Source organism: Tasmannia lanceolata, unplaced genomic scaffold (assembly GCF_043159265.1).
Source record: "Tasmannia lanceolata isolate RefF3 unplaced genomic scaffold, GAP_Taslan_0.1 ptg000007l, whole genome shotgun sequence".
Classification (NCBI taxonomy): Eukaryota; Viridiplantae; Streptophyta; class Magnoliopsida; order Canellales; family Winteraceae; genus Tasmannia; species Tasmannia lanceolata.
This window is the reverse complement of record NW_027518684.1, coordinates 29,335,613-29,358,760: the sequence shown is the minus strand read 5'-3', so window position 1 is coordinate 29,358,760 and position 23,148 is coordinate 29,335,613. Positions and strand designations below refer to the sequence as shown.

The 23,148-nt window shown below is 45.8% G+C and overlaps 2 protein-coding genes across 2 annotated transcripts; one reads left to right on the top strand and one right to left on the bottom strand.

Annotated features, from left to right (window-relative positions):
* Positions 1–8,130: 8,130 nt before the first annotated feature.
* LOC143880740 (uncharacterized) lies at positions 8,131–10,197 on the top strand. Its single transcript, XM_077383712.1, has 2 exons — positions 8,131–9,258; positions 9,610–10,197. Exons 1-2 carry the CDS (start codon positions 8,131–8,133, stop codon positions 10,195–10,197), a joined length of 1,716 nt encoding a protein of 571 aa, XP_077239827.1.
* Positions 10,198–11,451: 1,254 nt separating this feature from the next.
* Positions 11,452–12,665, bottom strand: LOC143880739 (uncharacterized). Its single transcript, XM_077383711.1, has 3 exons — positions 12,515–12,665; positions 12,013–12,419; positions 11,452–11,925 (listed from the first exon to the last, which is right to left on the bottom strand). The coding sequence occupies exons 1-3, from the start codon at positions 12,663–12,665 to the stop codon at positions 11,452–11,454; spliced, it is 1,032 nt and encodes a 343-aa protein (XP_077239826.1).
* Positions 12,666–23,148: the final 10,483 nt, after the last annotated feature.

Here is a 23,148-nt window from a genome sequence, read left to right as displayed (position 1 = left end):
TAAGAAGGGAATAATCAACTAGGGTTTTTAAAAGCCATCTAACAAGTGTTTGACAAAAGTTCTAAGAGAGGATATTCATTTAAGATTTTGAAACTAAGAATCCCTAATCCAGATTTTGGACAAAAATATCCTCCTTCTTAGTGTATAATTAATGTTGGGGCATTTCAGTAAAATTATTGTAATTTGTAGCGGTCATGAGAGCCTTGCATGCTCGTAAGGGTACTTTGCAAGCATGCGATGCCTGTTGTGCCTTCGGGTCGGGGGCGTGACAGAGAATGAGCTATAGGTGCGCCCTTGCATATGGTTTTTTGAAGGCTGCTCTTCAATTTATCATTTTTCTATATAAAATCCCCTTAGATATACAAGGAATGTTCGATGAGCCCTGCAAAGGAAGACCAAGTAAAGATTAGTCGCCATAGGTCCATGGTTCCATAAGAGAATATCCTTGGTGCCGTCCAAGCATAATGTAAAATAGGAGTGTTCGTTCGATTATAACCGAACCGAATAGACCGAAATTTGACAACCGAAATAATTTCGGTTATCAAATTTCGATAACCGAAACTGAACCGAAATTTCCAAAAACCGAACCGATTAAAAATTCGGTTATTCGGTTATAACCGAATAACCAAATAGTGGGAGAAAAAGAGGAAAAAAAACAATATTTTGGTTTGGATCGGAAGGCTAGGATCACCTATCGAAATAATTTTTTGAGCACAACCTAATTAAGTTGTGATCAATCAAATGGACGGTTTTGATCATCCTACGGAGTGCCCATATAGCACTTTTTTTTGAAAAAGAAATGGTTTTATCTATAATTTCGGTTATTCGGTTAACCGAATTATTTTTTGAGATAACCGAACCAAACCCGAATAACCGAATTTTCAAAAAAAAATAACCGAAACCGAACCGAAAAGGAAAAAAACCGAACCGAACTGACCAAACCAATTCGGTTCGGTTCGGTTCGGTTATTCGGTTACAACCGAATAATGAACACCTTATTGTAAAATACCAAATACAAAAGACATTTGATATAGGGAAATGTTATCCACACTACTGTATTTTGATGAGGACACTCCTCACTTAATTAAAAGTACGGTATGGCCCCCACCATAGGATGATCCAAACTGTCCATTAATGGGCCACAGCCTAAATAGGTTGTGTCCCAAAAATCATTTCCATAGGTTGATCCTAACCCTCCGATCTGTAGAGGGTTAGGATCAACCCTCTAACATTAGCGACTAGGCCTTCCTCGGTTTTGCTAATAAAACAGAGAATTAGAGCGTCCTTTTATTAGCAACTAGGCCAGTGAAAGCTTAAAATGTCGTAGCATCTTAAACTATTATTTTCTTGTCAGTACAATGCAGGAAAAGAATGCAGTAGTGAGGCTTGTCTTTTTGCTAACTCGTAAATGCATGTGGGCCTTGTAGTTTGAAAATTTGTATAAGATTTACTGTGATGAGAGGCAGCTTTATCACAAGGTTCTTTTGTCGGTAGGCTATAAGGATTCAAAAATGAATCCTAGATTGTCTCTATCTCAAATCTACTATATTTATGTCGGCAATGGCCTTTCTACATTGAATCTGGACTATTTCTTACTGAGGACTTTATACATTGAATCTGGACTATTTTATTCTGAGGCCTTTCTATTCAGATTCAATGGCCTATTTACATTGAATCGACTATTTCATACATAGGGACTGGCTAGGCAATTTGGCAGAAAGCCATTTCGCGGCTCATTTTTTAAGAGCGAACAACCACATTGTAGTATACATTGTATTATTCATTTAATTCGGCTGAGGTGGATTTTCTATCATGAAAAAGTGAGCCGCCAAATGGCTTTCTACGAAATTGCCTCGCAAATCCCACGGACATAATATTTGCTTTATGGATTTCGATCCAACGGTAAATATAGTCCTATAATACCCAATTTATGAGCATTGAACTTTTTATGGTGTAACAAATAAATAGCTTAGAGCCATCTTGGTTTGCTCTAATGTGAACAATAGATGCTAGAGTGTTTGGTAATTTGATGTATTAGTACTCCACCAAGATCAATCTCTACATACCTGTCAATATTTGTGTGTGGGTCAGTGGGATTAAATAATTATTGTATTATACCTAGCACAAGGATTCTATCCAGATCAGTCTCTCTATTTATGTGTTCAATATTTTTCCGTGTCACTATGATTGAATAGATGTCACTGTCTTATCTCCTAGCCCAAGAATTCTATCCATTGTCACATTAATTGGAGCCTAAAAAATTATTTGTAAACTTTATTTGATAATTTAATTAGCAATGATAGATGCAAGGGAGCCCTTGCATAAAGAGCCAAAAAAGGGCTCTTCGTTGGATCACGTCATTTTTAGTTACAATTTAAAATTGGTTGAAAAAGTAAAATCAGTTACATTTGATGACGTGGATCCAATCAATAGCCCTTTTTTGGCTCTTTATGCAAGGGCTCGCTTATATCTATCATTGCTCTAATTTAATATATTTATATACTAGTAACTTAGTAAGCAACCCTGTGCTATGCAAAGAAAGAAGAAGAAAAAGAAGAGGGGACAATGGGGGTAGAGAAGAAGCAGAAGAGAAGGGGGCAAAGTAGGGGTGCAACTCGGGTCGGATTGAGGCCAACCCCCGACCTGAGGAACCCATATTTTCAACCCGAACCCAACTCGAGTTTTTAAGCTTAAAAAAATAAAAAATCATAAAAAAATGTTGGGTTGCACTTGGGTCGGGTTGCCAAACCCTCAACCCGAACCCGACCCGAACTCAATCCGGGTTGGGAAAACTCAACCCGAACTCGGCCTGACCAGACCTTTTTTCCGGTTCAACCTGTCGGGTTCGGGTTGAACCCAACCCAAGTTGCACCCCTAGGGCAAAGAGTGGTGCACATACCATTTGTGCAGCCCATCACATTTATAAGCCTAATTTTGATTTGATATTGTGTAAGCCTTTAAAATCCAGTATTTTTCAAAAAGTATTGTACGGCTTACACCAGAGGATTATCAAAACCGTCCATTTGATGGGCCACAACGTAAATAGGTTGTGCCACTCAAATCATTTCCATAGGATGATCCCAACCCTCGGATACTTTGTAGTCCATCAAATGGACGGTTGGCATCATCCTTCAAATGGGCGGTTCGTGTCATTTCGGATTTCCTTCCAAAATTTGGAGAAATTGATTTTTTTTAAATATAGCATTAATCCGAAATTTCCGAAATTTCAAGATATTGATTTTTTTTTAAATATAATATGAATCTGAAATTTCGGTAATTTCGTAAATGATAAAATAATACCTTTTTATTACCGGCTTTTGGCCGAAATTTCGGTTTCGGCAAAGTCTGCAACCGAAACTGAAACTGAAATTTAAATCCATGATTGGGACATCTTATCCGAAATTAGAGTACAATTCTAAAGCATATGAAATTTAAAAGTATCATTCCTGCAAGCATTTCCTGCAAGCATTAAATTCTTCTTTGGTTCACAAATGTTTCAGTTCATTCAATTTTCTTTACGTTTCCAACTCATGTAATGCCTATAAATATTTACACAGATTTGCTAAGCATGACTGTTAGGACATCTTTTGAGTAACCTTAAGTCGCTGTTTGTTTTGGATTTTGCAAACTGATTGGGAGTCCAAAACTGATTATTGGACTGATATTTACGTTTAATTTTGAGTTCAAAAATCAGTTTTGATTGGATGCACAATTTACTGATTTAAATATTTTGGGAGGGGAAGACCTATTTTTTGGATGCTTAAAATTGTTTAACGGTGAACTAGTTAAGGTTATAAAAGCAATTTTTGAGGCTATGAAACACTAACAACTACTCATATCTCTAAATCTCTAATCAATATTAGACCATGTTGGAGGAATGTCCAAAAGGATTTGTATAATACTATCCTCCGTTGTTATGGTTGTTGGAGGTTATGGTTTTGGGTAGTAGATATCAGATTTCCATCCATGCTAATTTGTTAAGAGAAGGTAAAACAGATCCATTCTCTATTCATTTATGGCAATATCACAAGGCCATGCATGCTATTTTGCTAAGAGAAGGTAAAACAGATCCATTCTATATTCATTTATGGTCATATCCCAAGGGCGCCTGTCGGCCAAATTAGCCTTCCAAAGCCAGAGGGTCAAGTATTCTAATGCAAATAAATAACATTTTTGTTAGGCCCAAAATCGGTTAACAGATATGGCAGTGACGTAAGAGCCGAGCTGGAGGGATGTAGAGTCCAGATGAGCTGTGTGCTGCACAGAAGCAAACGAGGTCAGAATGACCGACCCGGAGTGTACTCCGGACAGGCCCTTCGACACTCAAGTCAGTATGAGCCGGAGTGAAGAGGGCCTGTCCGGAGTACACTCCGGGTCGGTCATTCTGACCTCGTTTGCTTCTGTGCAGCACACAGCTCATCTGGACTCTACATCCCTCCAGCTCGGCTCTTACGTCACTGCCATATCTGTTAACCGATTTTGGGCCTAACAGATTGGCGCCATCCGTGGGACCCCAGAACTAAAGGCTGTTCCAACCACTTCACAAAAATGGCAGGACGCAAGAGTGCGCGGGTGCCAACCGCACGTACCACCCGAGCCGTGCTACCCGGCAGGACTCGGAGTGAGCGACTCGCCTCGCTGGTAGTGGCAGCCTCCGCCACGGCTGAACAAAACCAGCCTCGCTCCGTAAATCTTAACTCCATGCCGACTCCAGAGCAAGTCCAAGCTCTCTTCCACCAGATGACCGCTCTCGTTGGCCAGTATCAGCAGCTGCTCCAGGCACCTCCCCAACCTCCTCCGGAAGCTCCACAACCTGTCCTCGAAAGGTCAGAAATTCACAGGGGAGGGCCGTCGCGTCGTAGTGAAGACCGGACTCGCCATTCCCCCGGACAAGTCCGTCACCCCATAGCCAGGCATGCTCAGACAGAGCCGCACCGCCGTAGGAGGTCTAGGTCTCGCTCTGCGCAAAGGCGCCGAGCTCATGAGGAGCGCGCGCCACGGGCGAAATCAGGGTCCCGTCGTCGGAGCCCGGAGAGCCACTCCGGCTCTGCCGCAGGCCAATCCGTGGGGAGAAACAGGTCGCCAGAACATAAAGACGACCCGGTGATGCGAAGGATAGAAGAGATGGGTCACAGAATCGAAGAGCTGGCTAAGGATCAAGGCCGGCCTGTGTCCAGGGCGTTCTCGAGCAGAACGCCGTTCACCGACGATGTGATGAGTGCTCCAGCACCAATGGGGTTTAAAATGCCAGCTATCCCGCAGTATGATGGGACCACTGACCCCGTCGACCATTTGGAGACGTTCCGGACGTTGATGCTCCTCCACGGTGCGTCAGACGGTTTCCTCTGTAGAGCATTCCCGACAACCCTCACAGGTGCAGCTAGGGATTGGTACTCAAGGATCCGACCGAACTCCATCAATAACTTTGAGGACTTCGGAGAAGACCTAGTTCGTCACTTCATGAGCAGCCGCAGGCCAAGGAAAACAGCAGCATCCCTGATGACCTTGCGGCAGGAGGATAATGAACCTCTCAAAGCCTTCGTCAGCCGCTTCAACAGGGAGGCGCTCCAAGTGCCAGATTTGGACCCCTCGGCCGCTACGAACGCGCTTCTCACGGGCGCTAAATCGAATGATTTCCGCCGAGCAGTGGCCCGCCGGAATCCTCATTCCCTGGCAGACCTAATGTCCGGGGCAGAGGAGTACATATCAGTAGAAGAGACACTGGCAGCTCTGGACTCGAGTCGGAGGAGAACCTCTGACGACAGGAACCATCCCCATGCTAAGCAGCGCAGGGACGACCAGGTCGTCAGAAGGGACAAATCCCCTCACAGGAGGGAAGAAAACTTCACCCCTCTCAACACCTCGCGGAGGCATATACTGGCGGCCATCAGCGGAGAAGAGTTCATAAAATGGCCAACTCCAATGATCTCCAAGGGAAACAGGAGAGACAAATCGAAGTACTGCCGGTTCCACAGGGACCACGGACACGATACAGACGATTGCCGACAGCTGAAGGAGGAGATCGAGCAGCTAATCAGCAGAGGCTACTTGAAAAAATATGTCCGGAGTGACACCCGCGGGAGTGACCCCAAGGAGAAGGGTCCCCAGGGCCGAAGCCCTCGGCGGTCTCAACCGCCCCCAGTCCGAAGACAGTCTCCATCGCCGCCCAGTCCACCACCAGAAGCACACGGCTCCCAACCAAGAGGAGTCATTGGCACAATCATGGGAGGCCCGGCGGCTGGAGGCATCTCCTCTGCTGCTCGGAAAGCATATGCGCGCCGGGTCAACGCCGTGCATACATGCAGCAAGAAAGCGAAGACGGAGAATGAGATCTCCTTCTCGGACGCGGACCTGGACGGCCTGATATTACCACACGACGACGCCCTAGTCCTGACTATGCTCGTCGCAAACTGGGAGCTGAGGAAAATCCTGGTAGACAACGGGAGCTCAGCCGACATTCTGTACTATCACGCCTTCGAAAGAATGATGATAGGTGACGACCGCTTAAAGCCTGCAAACTCAGATCTTTTCGGCTTTTCAGGAGAAGTGGTCAAGGTTGAGGGACAAATCGAGCTCCCTGTCCTCGTCGGAGAACCGCCCTGCCAGGCCTTCGCCATGGTCAACTTCCTAGTAGTGAGGGCCACCTCGGTCTATAACGCTATTTTAGGACGGCCTGGCCAGAACCTGATCCGCGCCGTCGCGTCCGCCTATCACCAGAAGATGAAGTTCATAACGCCCAGTGGCGTGGGAGAAGTTCAAGGAGACCAGCCGCAATCTCGGGAATGTTATGCAATGGCGCTTAAAGGCAGAAATGCGACGGAGTCGTTGCCAATCGAACTACTGGACTTGAGGGACGAAGCTCAGGGAACTCAGCCCGCCGAAGACCTTGTCCCCGTTCCCCTGTGCGAGAAAGATGACGAAAAGGTAGTCCAGATCGGCTCCTCTCTTGACGACGACGTCCGGCACAACCTCACCCAGTTCCTCCAGGACAATGCGGATGTCTTCGCATGGGCCCCCACGGACATGCCCGGCATCAACCCGGAGGTCAGTTCGCACAGACTAGGTGTCGACCCGACCTGCAGGCCGGTGAAGCAGAAGAAGAGACACTTCGCCCTCGAAAGGCAGATGGCGATCAGAGAAGAGGTGGAGAGACTCCTAAGAGCTGACTTCATCCGAGAAATCCAGTACCCGGACTGGCTGGCAAACGTAGTTCTGGTGAAAAAGGCCAATGGGAAATGGAGGACCTGCGTCGACTTCACGGATTTGAATAAAGCCTGTCCAAAGGACAGCTACCCGCTCCCAAAAATCGATCAGCTCATCGATGCCACAGCGGGTCACGAAGTGCTCAGTTTCATGGACGCTTTCTCCGGATATAACCAGATCAGAATGTATGAGTCAGATATCCCGAAGACCTCCTTCGTAACGGATCAGGGGACTTACTGCTACCGTGTCATGCCCTTTGGCCTGAAGAATGCTGGGGCCACGTATCAGAGGCTTGTAAACAAACTCTTCCGGAATCAGATTGGCCGCAACATGGAAGTGTACGTCGACGACATGCTGGTGAAGAGCCTAAGCTCGCAAGACCATGTCGCCGATCTAGAAGAAACGTTTCAAGTCCTGAGAGACAATAAGATGAAACTCAATCCCACCAAGTGCACTTTTGGGGTCAGCTCGGGGAAGTTTCTGGGGTTTGTGGTCAGCCAGAGAGGGATAGAGGCCAATCCGGAAAAAATCAAGGCCGTGGTGGAGCTCGCTCCCCCGAAAACCATCCGAGAAGTGCAACGACTGACAGGGATGATAGCCGCGCTGGGGCGCTTCGTCTCAAAATATGCAGAGAGGTGTCTCCCTTTTTTCAACGCAGTCAAAGGCCTCAAAACCTCGCCCTGGACAGAGGAATGCCAAACCTCCTTCGAGGAGCTGAAGCAGTATTTGTCCTCTCCACCGCTGTTGACAAAGCCGGAGCCCGGTGAGGAGCTAATCTTGTATCTATCTATAAGTACCCTGGCTCTGGCTGCGGTCCTAGTTCGTGAAGAGCGCAGCCAACAGAAACCGGTCTACTACGTTAGCAAAGCCTTGCACGACGCCGAAATAAGGTACCAGCGGGTCGAGAAATTGGCTTACGCGCTGGTAATGGCAGCCAGGAAGTTGAGACCGTATTTCCAAGCTCACACGATAAAGGTCCTAACTGACCAGCCGCTTAGACAAGTCCTCCACAAGCCAGATACTTCGGGACGATTGGTTAAATGGGCCGTGGAATTGAGTGAATTTGACATCCGGTACATGCCCAGGCCCGCGATCAAGGCTCAAGTATTGGCAGATTTCGTAGCTGAGTGCTCCATCCCCCAGCAGATCGCCGAACCTGAAATCGCCCAGGCCCCAGCAGCGAAAGGTACTACCACAGCCGGAGAACCGGCAGAAGATGAAGCCAGAGCAGGAACCATCCCCATGCTGCCAGTTGAGCATGATTTTTCAATCGCCGAAGCACTGTGGGAAGTGCACGTGGACGGATCTTCAAACAAGGCTGGTAGCGGAGCCGGTCTGGTTTTAACCGGGCCCGACGGTTTCACACTAGACTACGCCTTGAGGTTCGGCTTTCGCGCTTCCAACAATGAGGCTGAGTATGAAGCACTCCTCGCTGGAATGAATCTTGCAGTCCAGACCGGAGCCCAGAGATTGAAAGCTTATTGTGACTCCCAGTTGGTCGCCAACCAAATCCAAGGTATATACGAAGCCCGCGATGAGCGAATGATTAAATACCTCTCCCAGGTCCGGCAACTATCCTCCAAGTTCAGAAGTTTCGAGGTTGTCAGAATCCCCAGAACGGACAACACAAAGGCCGATGTACTGTCCAAGCTGGCCGCATCCGGATACACGACTCTCGGGAATATATGCATGGAGTTCCTACAGGCCTCCAGTATCGAAAGAAAGGCTGCTGAGATAATGCAGGTGGAACACGAGCCCTGCTGGATGGATGAGATCGTCGACTACCTGCGTAGTGGGAAACTGCCTGAGGCCAAAAGAGAAGCGCGCAAGGTGATCCAAAGAGCAGCCCGTTTTTCACTTGATGGCGAGAACTTGTTCAAAAGATCCTATACTCTCCCATACTTAAAGTGTCTCCGGCCCAGCGACGCCACGTATGCCCTGCAGGAGACACACGAAGGTATTTGCGGGGAGCACTTGGGGGGCAAAGCCCTGGCAATCAAAGTCCTCCTTAGAGGTCTGTATTGGCCAACGTTGAGACAAGACGCGCTGACCCTGGTAAAGAGATGCGAGAAATGCCAAAAGTTCTCCCCCACCATTCATCAGCCCGCCGTGTCTATGGCCCCAATTGTCAGCCCGCTACCCTTCGCTATTTGGGGAATGGATATCTTGGGCCCCTTCCCACCGGCCTCCGGAAGGCGCACCTTCGTAGTGGTGGCGATTGATTACTTTACCAAATGGGTGGAGGCTGAACCTCTAGCCCAGATCACCGAACAGAATGTGCAGAACTTCTTCTGGAAATCAGTAGTCTGTAGATTCGGGATTCCTCGCGTCCTGATAACAGACAACGGCAAACAGTTCGACTGCCGAAACTTTCGGAAGTTTTGCTCCGACCTGAAAATTGAGCAGCGGTTCACCTCTGTAGCACACCCACAGACCAACGGGCAGACAGAAGTCACAAACCGAATCCTGCTACAAGGGATCAAGAAAAGACTAGACGAGAAAGTTGGTCGATGGGCAGATGAGCTGTATCACGTCCTATGGGCCTATCGCACCACCCCGCGCACACCAACGGGCGAGTCCCCATTCAACCTGTCCTTCGGAACAGAGGCGGTAATACCTGTCGATGTAGGCACCCCGTCCGCTAGAATTTCCAACTTCAACGAACAGCTCAACGGTGACGGGCTCCGCGCGAATCTTGACTTATTAGAGGAGGCCAGAGAAGAATCCCGAATAAGAGTCGCCGCCTACAAGCAGAAAGTATCTCGCTACCATGACTCGAAGATACGTCCTAGAGAGTTTCGACTTAGAGATCTTGTCTTAAGGAAAGCTGCTATCTCCCAACCCAAGAAGGCTGGAAAGCTTTCCCCAACCTGGGAAGGGCCTTACCGAGTAAAAGAGGTGATTCGCCCGGGCAGTTATAGACTGGAAACACTCGAGGAACAACTGTTACCACATGCCTGGAACTCGAAGAACCTTCGCAAATATCATCAGTAGCAAAGTAGCCGACACACAAAAAAAAAAAAAAAAACTTTGTAAATATCTCCTGAATGTGAATGAAAGAACCTTCTCTTTTTGCAAATGCCTTCGTGTCTGTCAGATTTCTAAACCCAGTTCACTAAAGCTAGGGTACTCAACGTTTGGTTCGCCACGGCTCGTCTCCGCAAAGACCGGGAGCCCACTCCTGGTCCGGAACCAGCCCGGATGCAAAAACCAAAGCTCCTTCGAAACCCAGTTCACTAAAACTAGGGTACTCAACGTTTGGTTCGCCACGGCTCGTCTCCGCAAAGACCGGGAGCCCACTCCTGGTCCGGAACCAGCCCGGATGCAAAAACCAAAGCTCCTTCGAAACCCAGTTCACTAAAACTAGGGTACTCAACCTTTGGTTCGCCACGGCTCGTCTCCGCAAAGACCGGGAGCCCACTCCTGGTCCGGAACCAGCCCGGATGCAAAAACCAAAGCTCCTTCGAAACCCAGTTCACTAAAACTAGGGTACTCAACGTTTGGTTCGCCACGGCTCGTCTCCGCAAAGACCGGGAGCCCACTCCTGGTCCGGAACCAGCCCGGATGCAAAAACCAAAGCTCCTTCGAAACCCAGTTCACTAAAACTAGGGTACTCAACCTTTGGTTCGCCACGGCTCGTCTCCGCAAAGACCGGGAGCCCACTCCTGGTCCGGAACCAGCCCGGATGCAAAAACCAAAGCTCCTTCGAAACCCAGTTCACTAAAACTAGGGTACTCAACGTTTGGTTCGCCACGGCTCGTCTCCGCAAAGACCGGGAGCCCACTCCTGGTCCGGAACCAGCCCGGATGCAAAAACCAAAGCTCCTTTGAAACCCAGTTCACTAAAACTAGGGTACTCAACGTTTGGTTCGCCACGGCTCGTCTCCGCAAAGACCGGGAGCCCACTCCTGGTCCGGAACCAGCCCGGATGCAAAAACCAAAGCTCCTTCGAAACCCAGTTCACGAAAACTAGGGTACTCGACGTTGGTTTCGCCATGGTTCGTCTTGGCAAAGAATTAGGAGTCCACTCCTAAGTCCATGACTCCTACCTGGAGTGATAGTTACGCATCATACAAAAAGAAAACAGTATAAACTAGAGACGGACAAGCATTGAAGAGTTAAACAAACAAAAACTCTTTCCATTCATATGTTGGGGCCTCAGAGGACCATTACAAAAGGGAGTTGGGCCTCCAAGGGGCCATTACAAAAAGAAATCACACAATCGCCAAAAAAAAGGGAGGAGAAGAACTCAGGGCGCCTCATCGCCCCCATCCCGCGCTGGATCTTCCCCCGGGGGCAAGAGTGCGTCAGCTGCGGTCGGCTCCTCGCCAGTGAGCGTCGGTGGATCAGGTATAACCATCCTCGACAGGTCAACGCCCGGATTGGAATCCTTGACCTGCCCAAGGCAGTCAAAGAACCCTATCTTGTAGGCCTCACTGGATAGAAGAAGGAGTTCGTCCTCCTTCTCCTGAACGGCAGTCGCCTGCCTCGACAGGGCTCTCTCCCTCTGATCGTTGAGGGCTTCCGTCGCCTCCTCCTTCTGCGCGGCCAGCTTAGCGGCAAATTCTTCTCCCAGCCGCTTGATCTCTTCGGCAGATTTTTCCACGGACCTCTTCAGCTCCTTCGCCTCCTTCTTCAACTTCCCATTCTCCTCCTCAGACTTAGTTATAGCATCGGAGAATTTCTTACTCTTCCCCCGCAGATCATTGAAGTACACTCCGATCTGTAAAAATGCAGAGGAGCAAGTGTTAACACAAGCAAACAAAGCAGAAGGGAAGCAAAGAGTAAGCGTACTCGTCAGCCATCTTACCTGATAAAGAGAAGAGAATACGGCCTCTTCGGCCGTAGCCGGCGGCTCGTGGAGAACCTGCTGCTTGTCTTTGTCAAGGATGCATTTAGTCTGAATCTCTACAGCCACCCGGCTCTCTCCAAGGCCGGAATCAGTCTTTTGGACGGCCCAGTTCGGCCGAAAAACGTTATCACCGTGCCTCGACGGGGGCGGAAGGGTGCCAGCAGACGTCGCCACGGTCTTCGAGGATCCTGCGCCCCGGCCGGATGAACTCACCAGTTTCACCGAACTCTTGGGCTTGGGCTGGGGCGGTGCGTCCTGGGTCGGAGCCGGACTCGCCGTCTCTGGAGCCTTCCTTTTCTGGCCCTGACGGACAGTCCCGAAGGCCCCCTTCCTCATCTTATCCACTAGCGACTGCTGCTGCATCTCTGAAAGATAGCCAAAAACGAAACCAGTCAGGGACAAAAACAAAAAAAAAACAAAGGGGCGGAGAGACGAATTTTAAAGGAGGCTATCTACGTACGTGCCCGGGTCGCAGTACTAAGGCCCAACCCAACCAAAACCTCTTCCCCTTGGAAGTCTGAACAATCAACAGGCCCCTCACGGTCCAGCACATCCCGAAGTAGAGCGAGGGTTCTCGCATCCTCACCCTCGAGAAACGGTTTGCGACTCATCGCGACTGTATCCGGGGTTCCCCATTTCAAAGGGACCGGCCAAGGCTCGCTGGACTCCGTGTCCTCAACATAAAAGAAACTGTTCCTCCACAGGTGTATGGAGGTGGGAATGCCAGTGATCATTTTTATCTCCGGACGCTGGCTAATGTAAATCCAACCCCCACCCTTGTGCTTCTTCAATTGCGCACACGCGCGGAACAACGGTACTGACAAGTCCCTCCGAAGCCGGCCCCGAATGAGGTATACAAACCCCGTAAGCAGCCTCCACGAGTTCGGCGCCACTTGGGCCGGAGCTAGCCCGTAATGCTGAAGCACCGAAGCGAAGAAGGGGTGTAGAGGAAATCGGAGTCCGGCCCTCAGTGACTCGTCATATATACAAATGTCGGAGCTCTCGTTACAGGCTCTATCTCCCTCCATCGCCTCCCTCAGTCCAAACCTGGATGGGATGCAGTACTTATCCCTAATCACTGCCATGGCGGACTCATCCAGGTAGTTCTCCTCATTGAGAGCCTGTATGTTGTAGGTAGGGTTGGCATCCATACGGGCCCGTGCTACGACCTCAACGGCCCGGCCTGGTTGAAACGTTGTGGACGCCTCGCCGGCGTCACTACCAACACTCCCCCCTTGTGGAACGTAACTATCCGTTAGAAGCGGAGCGGTGTTCAGGTCTAATATCGCCTCGTCCTCCCCCTCCTCATCACTACCTATAACAGTCACACTCGCCATTTTCGGGGCCGGTGACCAAGTAGGCCTATCCTCGATCCTAATCAACGATCTAGACCCTGAACTACTAGAAGACGATTCCCCCGAACCGGACTCAGGACTAGAGCTACTAGACATGAAAGCAGGAAAAGAAATGAATGAGACGCGCTCAAGAAAAATTACCGGATCACACTGAATGCTCCCGAATCCACCGCCGTTCACAAAAACTACACGGCCCGAACTGACCCTCGCCGAACTGGACTTCGCCGAACCGACAGAGGAAAAAGAAGGGAGAAGGAGGAAAAGTAAAAAGTGAAAGTGAGAAGGCAAAACCCACTCTTATATAGATTTCTCTGAGGCGGTTTGCATTAAATGAAGGGCGCACGTCTCGAGGACGCCCGAGGGGTGCCACGTGTCTCGTATTAACGGCGGGCACAACTTTCGAGATAAGTTCCAAGCAGCCCGCCCCAAGCCGTACTGGATATAAGGCGTTTCGCAAAACGACAAAAGCAGCCCGGCCCAAGCCGGACTGGATATGACGCGTTTCGCTAAACGACAAAAGCAGCCCGGCCCAAGCCGGACTGGATATGACGCGTTTCGCTAAACGACAAAAGCAGCCCGGCCCAAGCCGGACTGGATATGACGCGTTTCGCTAAACGACAAAATTTAGTCCGGCCCAAGCCGGACTGGATCGCTAAACGACAAAAGGCAGTCCGGCGCAAGCCGGACTGGATATGACGCGTTTCACAAAACGACAAAAATCAGTCCGGCGCAAGCCGGACTGGGTCGCTAAACGACAAAAGGCAGTCCGGCCCAAGCCGGACTGGATATGACGCGTTTCGCTAAACGACAAAAGGCAGTCCGGCCCAAGCCGGACTGGATATGACGCGTTTCACAAAACGACAAAAATCAGTCCGGCCCAAGCCGGACTGGGTCGCTAAACGACAAAAGGCAGTCCGGCCCAAGCCGGACTGGATATGACGCGTTTCACAAAACGACAAAAATCAGTCCGGCCCAAGCCGGACTGGGTCGCTAAACGACAAAAGGCAGTCCGGCCCAAGCCGGACTGGATATGACGCGTTTCGCAAAACGACAAAAATCAGTCCGGCCTAAGCCGGACTGGGTCGCTAAACGACAAAGATTAGCCCGGACTGCCTCCGATTTCCGGACTGCTCCATTTACCGGACTGCTTCAGATTCCGGACTGCCTCTAAAATCCGGACTGCCTCTAAAATTCGGATTGCCTCCGATTTCCGGACTGCTCCATTTTCCGGACTGCCTCCCGATTCCGGACTGCCTCCGATTTCCGGACTGCCCCATTTACCGGACTGCTTCAGATTCCGGACTGCCTCTAAAATCCGGACTGCCTCCGATTTCCGGACTGCTCCATTTTCCGGACTGCTTCCAGATTCCGGACTGCCTCCGATTTCCGGACTGCCCCATTTACCGGACTGCTTCAGATTCCGGACTGCCTCTAAAATCCGGACTGCCTCTAAAATCCGGACTGCCTCCAATTCCCGGACTGCCCCATTTTCCGGACTGCTTCAGATTCCGGACTGCCTCCAAATTCCGGACTGCTTCAGATCCCGGACTGCCTCTAAAATCCGGACTGCCTCTAAAATCCGGACTGCCTCCGATTTCCGGACTGCTCCATTTTCCGGACTGCCTCCAATTCCCGGACTGCCCCATTTTCCGGACTGCTTCAGATTCCGGACTGCCTCCAAATTCCGGACTGCTTCAGATTCCGGACTGCCTCCAGATTCAGGACAAGCCTCGACCACTCTCGATCGGAAGCGTACCCCACCATATTTCCCCAAGTCACCATAATAACTTGGAGAACTGGGGGGCAACTGATGGGGTGCAACAGCGCAGCAGCCTGTTAGCTTCCAACACGTGGCTAGAGGAGGGCCCACCGCAGGACCCTCACCAGCGGGGGTAGTTTGGTAATTACACAGAGTAGGCGAGCTTGAGCCTATAGCTGGTCGACACCTGTCTGGGAGCATTAACTCCCCAACTACCCCAATTTCTCCCTATAAAAGGGCCTTCAAAGCTCATAAATCAGGGTATTGAAAATCTCACCCACCACTCTTACAAACACCCTCTTCACTCCGGCTCATACTGACTTGAGTGTCGAAGGGCCTGTCCGGAGTACACTCCGGGTCGGTCATTCTGACCTCGTTTGCTTCTGTGCAGCACACAGCTCATCTGGACTCTACATCCCTCCAGCTCGGCTCTTACGTCACTGCCATATCTGTTAACCGATTTTGGGCCTAACAATTTTATTCCGGTTATATTATGAGTTCAGAGACCTGAATCATCAATGTTTGGACTAATATTCAATCATGTTCATAAAAACTAAGACCCATTCAAAGATGCGACAGTCACAAATTTTTAAGGGAAGATATCATCGGATGCAAGTCACCTTTTAACAACAAATTTGTTCATGAACTGCCAAACTTACACTTGTAATTTACTTCTGTTACCAAATTCTAAGTAAAAACAGAAAGAGAACCTTCCAAAAATAGAGACAAAATTTATGCTAATTTTTGGAGGTTAACAATTCGAGTCTTCTTTCAAATGGCTTTGGTTTCGTAATATTTGGATTTCAGATGATTATTTTATGAATATTCTCGTACAGTGAGTCTACTCTGCCTGAAATCTGGGTTCGAGTTCTGTTACGACTTAAAAATGAAGGTCTTATGATCTGCTTTAGGTTTTGATGTGTTTGTAAAATTATAGATTTTTGAGTCTTCTTTCAAATGGCTTTGGTTTTATAATTTTTGGATTTCATATGAATATTTTTCTGATTTATTGAATGGGTTGTGATTATGATTATGTAATTACTTACGAAAATAGGAATAAGACTTTGGGTAACTGATGGCAGTTATACTTGAGTTGTTGTTTGTTCATAATTCTGAAATTTGAATAAGGTTGATCTATTGCAGTTAGATGTCTTAGAATTCTGAAATTATGCATACAAACCCAAAGCCAAATGTGAATTATCAACTTTACATTCATTTCAATTCTAAGTTGTTGTTGAGAATTAGGAGTTCGGACAGTTAATTAGGGATCGAGGCTTTATTTCTTAGGGTCTTTACTTAAAAGAATTCAGTGGAAGGATAGTTTAGTAATTCAAGTTGATTAGATTTTCTTTCATTATTGTAAAGGGATATGATGGAGCTGTCCGAAGCCTCCCCCTTTAGGAGGCATGCTTTGTCTCATTAGAAAGTCATCTCTAGGAGAAATACTTTGTCTCATTAGCACCCTTATAGGATTATTCCCTCTTATAGAGACTGATAAAATCTTTTCGATAGTTATTCCTATTTATCATTGCAAGGGCAATGATAAGATTACTTGGAGCACTTCTATAGGAGACAGGCTTTGTCTCATTAGCATCAGTTGTCTCTCCACCTTTTGGGAGACTAGTTCAGTCTCACTAGCACCTATCTTCCCCTTTCTAGAGCTACTAGTTAGGAGTCTATTCATTAGTTTTAGGAGTTTGTAGGAGCCAGTCCTTTAAACTTAATGACAGTCCATTGGTATAGGAGTTTGTCATTTAGCTTTGTTTTATCTCTTCCTTAAAGACTTGCTCAGTCTTGTTAGAGCTTTATCTTCTTGGGATTCTTAGTTTATTCATCTTGGGACACTAGTTCACTGGTTTAGGGATTCCCCTTAGGCTATAAGGATTCTGTCTTTAGTGTTAACACTCTACCAGGCTGTGGAGCATGGAGTGTGGTCTTATAGGTTCTCTTTAGCTAAAAGGGTGAAAACATCTTAAAAAGACAAAAATATTAAGAAAAGTTAAAATGACAACAAAAACATCAAAAAAGCTAAAAAGCATTAGAAAAAGTATTTTGAAAAATCTGTTTCCGAACTACGTTGGCTTGATCATCTTCCACGGGGACGTAGGCAGCTTGGGACTATCATCCCAAGTCTAGTCAAACCTTTCAAAAAACCATTTTAACAAAATCTTTCAAACTCTTTTAAAATTTTCTTTCTTTGCAGTAGGAGTCTGTCCTAGATGTCATAGAGAATCATAGAGTTAGGAGTGCCTCAGTTAGGTCAGTTGTACACATCGTCAACTGATGACTAGCATAAGGTTCACTTAGATAGCCTATCTTTTTCTTTAGGATAAGCCTAGTTACACATAGGATATAGGGCTCACCTACATTAGTCCAGGGTTAAACTTGCATTTAGATTAGGAGCATATAGGGTGTCCTAAAATTCACAATCAACTTCAATCTAATCTAATCATCTTCAATAAGCTTTAATCACCAGTCCAGTCTAGTTTGTCAAGTCTAGTTTAGTGGTTCTAGGCACAATAGACATTGTACTTTAGAATAGCGTCATCGAACTACGTTGATCTTGATTCCAAAAAAGGCTTGGAAACGTAGGCAGCTTGGACAGCCATCCAGGTCCAGATCACCCTATACACATTTTTATTGGATTTTAGAGTTTAGGACTTATGAATTATTACTTATCTTTATCTCTTGCATAGGGGCATGCTAGTGTGTTTAGTTCTTTGTCGTGAGTACTTACTCTTTAGATAAATTTCCTGTGTAGTTTTATATACTTGTTCACATGTTTAGCTGTAGTGTATCTGTTTCTTATTGTTTTGATTACATTCTTAGCTGCAGCATTATCTATCTCTTCTTGCCTTGATCGCATGCTCTATATGCTTATTCACATGCTTAGCTGTAGCGTTTACTTGTTCTTTCTATCTCTCGATTATTTGCTTAGTTGTAGCTCTTTGCTGCTTATCTGCTCATCTTATCTTTTGATATCTGTTTGTATTTGGTTATCTGGTTATATTTTACCATCTCTTGATATTTGTTCCCATATTGCATGATTTTCGCCCAAAATTCTTCAAAAATAATAAAAAATGGCATATGAGATCGAGTTTTCTATGGCGAGTGGGGTGCCTAACACCTTCCCCACTCGTAACCAGGCACAGACCTTGCTTATTCTCTGGTTATCTTTTGCACAGAGCAATTTATGGGTTCCAGGCTTACTTCCTGGATGGCGACTCTTCTTTATATTTAGGTACGTCTTGGTTCCGAGTTCCACTCCGAATCAAAAGATATCGCACGCCATAGACTCATGTTGTGAGGGTACTATATTTGAGAGAGCCGCAGCGGAGCTTTCCAACTCGTGTGGAGATCGAGAGGCCCGTGGGGTCTCATCCCACCGTCCACGCCTCGAGAACGGGGTCCCACAGTCTCCTCAAATCATCCATCTCAATCTCACGTAAGGCTCGTTCAAGAACCAAGGCTTCTTCGACGTTTGGTCAGCGACAACGATGACCGGCCATGAAACCTAAGCTCTGATACCAAATTGTCACCAAACAAATGGAGAAGAGAGGAGGAAACACAAGTGAAAAACAGAGATGAAACAACCCGCCACCCAAAGGAATCCACCCAAGGGATAATAGCAAATAAGACAAGAAGAAATCCTTCTTCTTCAAAAGCCAAAGGCTAAACTTGATTCAAACTCTTTGTAGACGTCTGTTCTCCACAGCTCAAATAAACTTTTAAGTAGACATGGAACAACCCTCCAGCCATAGGTGCATTTCCAAAGGCTTGAACAACATTTTCTAACTTGACAACACAAGTTCCAAGAAAAAAGGGAGAGGAAAACTAAAGTTACTTTAACTAAAAATTAAGGCTATCTTACTAAACTTAATGGGGATCTTTGGGACTTAATAAAGCATAAATATAGGGTAGTGATAAATCGACTCCCTATGTGTCTATCTCTCTCCTCTTTCTCTCGGGAGTCGATTTAAGATATATGGGTGTTGATTTATCACTCCACTAAATATAACATAAAAAATAACTTAAATCATATCCAAAAATGTTGGGAATAATGGGCTGGACAGCAGGCAAAAACAAACCCAAATCTGCTGAAATTCATATGTTGCAGGCAACTTAGACCCTTCTCAGAAAAATAGCCATAACTCCCTCCACAAAACTCCGATTCACGAACCGTTTGTTGCATTGGAAAGTAGACTTGTAGATCTTTCCAATCATGTATGGCTTCTCATATTTAAAGCTGTGTGTAAATCCAGGTTTGACCCAAAAGACACCCCAAAATCATGGACTGCAACCGCATGTGTTTTTAACCCTTTTAAGTTTGGGGCCTAGTGTGCCTAGTGGGCTCGGTTTGAGGATCCATCGAGATAACTCCGGCGTCAATAATCATCTGTAAATAATAAGTAAAACCGATGGCCATAATTGCTCGGGATTGGAGCTGGTCCCCATAAATCAGAATGTAACATTTCTAATGGATTGTTAGTGCGTAGATCAGATAATTGAAAAGGAAGTTTACAATGTCTTCCAGCAAGGCAACTAGAACAAATTAAATTATCACAAGGAAGAGAACTAACACCAATCTGTTTAAGAGAAATTAATTGACGAAGCACCTTATTTGAAGGATGAAAAGAAATGAAGGAAATTATGAGAGAGAGAGAGAGAGTCTCTCTTCTTGGGAAATGTGAGGTGGTTGGAAAAAAGAGGGAAAAGGCTTATGGAGTTAGGTTTAGTCTTTGACCTTGGGAGTAGTACTGGGATCAAAAGAAATGAAGGAAATCGAGAGAGAGAGAGAGAAGCTTGCCTTGTACTGTTGTGAGGAAGGACAACTCTAAGATCAAGAGGAAAATAATATATTTGAGGAAGACTCAGATTAGGAAGAGCATGTTCATGGCCCGCTCTGATACCATGAAGATGGACATGAGTTTGAGAAAATAGAAGAGATTGGGAAAAAGTTCTGCGTGCAAATCACACTGCAGAGTTCTTATATTTATAGAAATATTGTTGATAATTATACAAATATTTGATGTATACAATCCCACAAAAAGTGGAGTGCAACATGTATCCATAAAGTCTTGCTTATCAATAACAAATCCGGCAAAGAGGATTATCCACATAACAGTAACCACGTGGAGATTAGGAAGATCAACTTACAAATTTTGTGCTAATTATGTTTAAAAATCTATTCACATTTATTAGGAAATTCATTTCCGAAATAAAAATAAATAAAAATTCATTTTAAATATTTTGCGTAGACATGGACTTAAACTCATGTATGTTGATGTATAAATGATCAAACAACACCAACTCTAACAGCTTAACCTTTTGGAATCATTGGTTGTTTTACATTAATGTAAGATATGGGTTAGTTTATGATGGATACAAAATTCCAATGAAAAATATGAGTAGCCAAATGTACAATTGGAGTCCACTTTTTCAATGATCCAAACCATTTATCTGTAGGACTTGCTACAGATGGGACATGTTCCAAAACTCACTCTCAATATATGGTCGATTTTATCCCTGTAATTTGCTGTTTCTAGATGGGCGGTGACAAATCAAGGAATCAATGGTCTGTACGTATTCAGGGCCAAGCAATAGTATGGCTAGGATCATGCGATAGGAGTGGATTTTGATGCATGGACAGATAAATGGTTTGCATTATTGCACAAGAGGGCCCCACTTCTACATGCTCATCTTTATGTTTGAAAAAAATATGTGGAGAATTGCTAGCAATTCTGTTTTGTTAAAAAGAATGAAATTGGCTCCCGTAAAACATGCAGAAGAAGACAAGGAGGAGATCTCTATCCCCATATATCACAAAAAACGCTGTGAAAATTAAAATGATCAAATCATCGGTCATTTTCAGTTTCATCTTTTTTTTTTCCTGGACGGAGTCCCATTTTGGAAGTGTTTACTAAATATGTGCATGCATTATATAATAGAGGATTGATAAAAAAAAAACCATTTACAAGGGTGCCCCTATTTGAAAAACATTAGCAATAAAATACTAATAAAGAAAATCCAAACATTAAATCCTAACCTCAAGGCTCCTAGAAAAAATTGAAATAAAATTGAATTAAAATACATCATAAATAGAAAATATAGCTGAATTAAAATACATCATAATCACACAGTAGTTCAAATTCCATGCCAAAAGTTTCTTCAAATCAAGATATGGATAAAGCTGTACATTTGAGAAAGAGGCAATCTAAGATGAAAAACATACATGCATATCTACTTTTATCAGCCCAAATCTTTTTTACTCCATTAAACCTACCGACATCAGATAAAGCTACCTCATGTCGCAGTCAAACTTCTCCAATTTTCCACATGATGGACCACATGCATTTACAAGTTAGAAAAAAGACAAGCTTGTGGCGGCGTTATCCTCTTACAAGAAACCAACGGTATCAGATACTACCACTTGTTGGGCTTTCATTGGCCAATCTCCTTATTAAAAAGGGCAGCTCTCATCCACTGTTTTATCATCAAAGCCAAACATGGCATTCCTCTCACAGTTGTTAGTTTTGCTCCTTGGAGTGGTGGTACTTACCACTCCCTCTCAAGCTGACTATGGCCATGAGCCACCTAAGAAGGAACCACCAAAATACAAGCCTCCATTTAAGAAACCACCCCCAGAATACAAGCCCCCTCCATATGAGAAGCCACCTCCAGAACACAAGCCCCCTCCTTATGAGAAGCCGCCCTACGGTCACTACCCCGGTCATCCTCCAACTGAAAAATCCTCAGAATATTATAAGCCACCATATTATAAGCCACCATATTATAAGCCGCCACCATATGGTGGTCACTACCCCGGCCATCCTCCAACAGAAGAATCCTCAGAATATTATAAGCCACCATATTATAAGCCACCGGCTTACCGTGGTCACCACCCCGGTCATCCCCCAACTGAAGAATCCTCACAATATTATAAGCCACCATATTATAAGCCACCATATTATAAGCCACCGCCTTATGGTGGTCACTACCCCGGCCATCCTCCAACTGAAGAATCCTCAGAATATTATAAGCCACCATATGGTAAGCCACCGCCAAAGTACGAGCCTCCACAGAAGAAGCCGCCACCTTACGGTGGTCACTACCCTGGCCATCCTCCAACGAAGAAGGCTTAGAATGTTACTTATAAGCTCCAAGTTCCTACCATAAAACACCCTACAAGTCTCTCCTATAAAGCCATCGTTAAGTGTGTTTTAACTTACTATGCATCTATATAGAAATAAGATGTGCCATTAGTGGCTTCTTTTTGAACTCTCTATATGTGAAGTGCTTTTCTTGTTTTAGTGTGTTTGAATTTAGAAGAAAAAATTACGTGTGTTTTAACTTACTATGCATCTATATAGAAATAAAATGTGCCATTAGTGGCTTCTTTTTAAACTCTATTTCTATATGTGAAGTGCTTTTCTTGTTTGAGTGTGTTTGAATATAGAAGAAAATATTACGGGTTCCCTCTGCACGGTCGCAAATATATAAGTCAATAGAAGTCCTGCTCTTCACGTCCATGGTGTAAAATAATACATCTCATTTTATCAGTAGGAAAAATGATGTTCCACAGATAGTACAACCAACCAGTAAACCCAACAAAACCCCCATCCCGCCACGTGATGAGGAAAGAAAGATTTCACCCACTCATCCATTCATAAATATATTTAAATGATTTTATGATATAAAAATATAAAAAGGGAAATGTTATCAACACTACTGTATTTTGATAAGGGCACTCCTCACTTTATTAAAAGTAAAGTATGGCCCGAACCATAGGATGATCCAAACGGTCCATTAGATGGGCCACAACCTAAATAGATTGTGCCCCAAAAATCATTTCCATAGGTTGATCCTAAGCCTCCGATCTATAGAAGGTTATGATCAACCCTCTAACATTCAGATCGGAGGGTTAGGATCAATTATGGAAATGATTTTTGGGGCACAACCTATTTTGGCTGCGGCCCATCT

What these genes read in the sequence shown, in the direction of transcription:
- LOC143880740 (XM_077383712.1), top strand. Translation starts at nt 8,131, where the DNA reads ATGGCAGCCAGGAAGTTGAGACCGTATTTCCAAGCTCACACGATAAAG. An exon ending in GACAAGACGCGCTGACCCTG is followed by an intron (nt 9,259 to 9,609) that starts GTAAAGAGATGC and finishes AAAATTGAGCAG; the next exon opens with CGGTTCACCTCTGTAGCACA.
- LOC143880739 (XM_077383711.1), bottom strand. Translation starts at nt 12,665, where the DNA reads ATGAGTCGCAAACCGTTTCTCGAGGGTGAGGATGCGAGAACCCTCGCT. An exon ending in TAGTACTGCGACCCGGGCAC is followed by an intron (nt 12,420 to 12,514) that starts GTACGTAGATAG and finishes GCTATCTTTCAG; the next exon opens with AGATGCAGCAGCAGTCGCTA. An exon ending in TATTCTCTTCTCTTTATCAG is followed by an intron (nt 11,926 to 12,012) that starts GTAAGATGGCTG and finishes GCATTTTTACAG; the next exon opens with ATCGGAGTGTACTTCAATGA.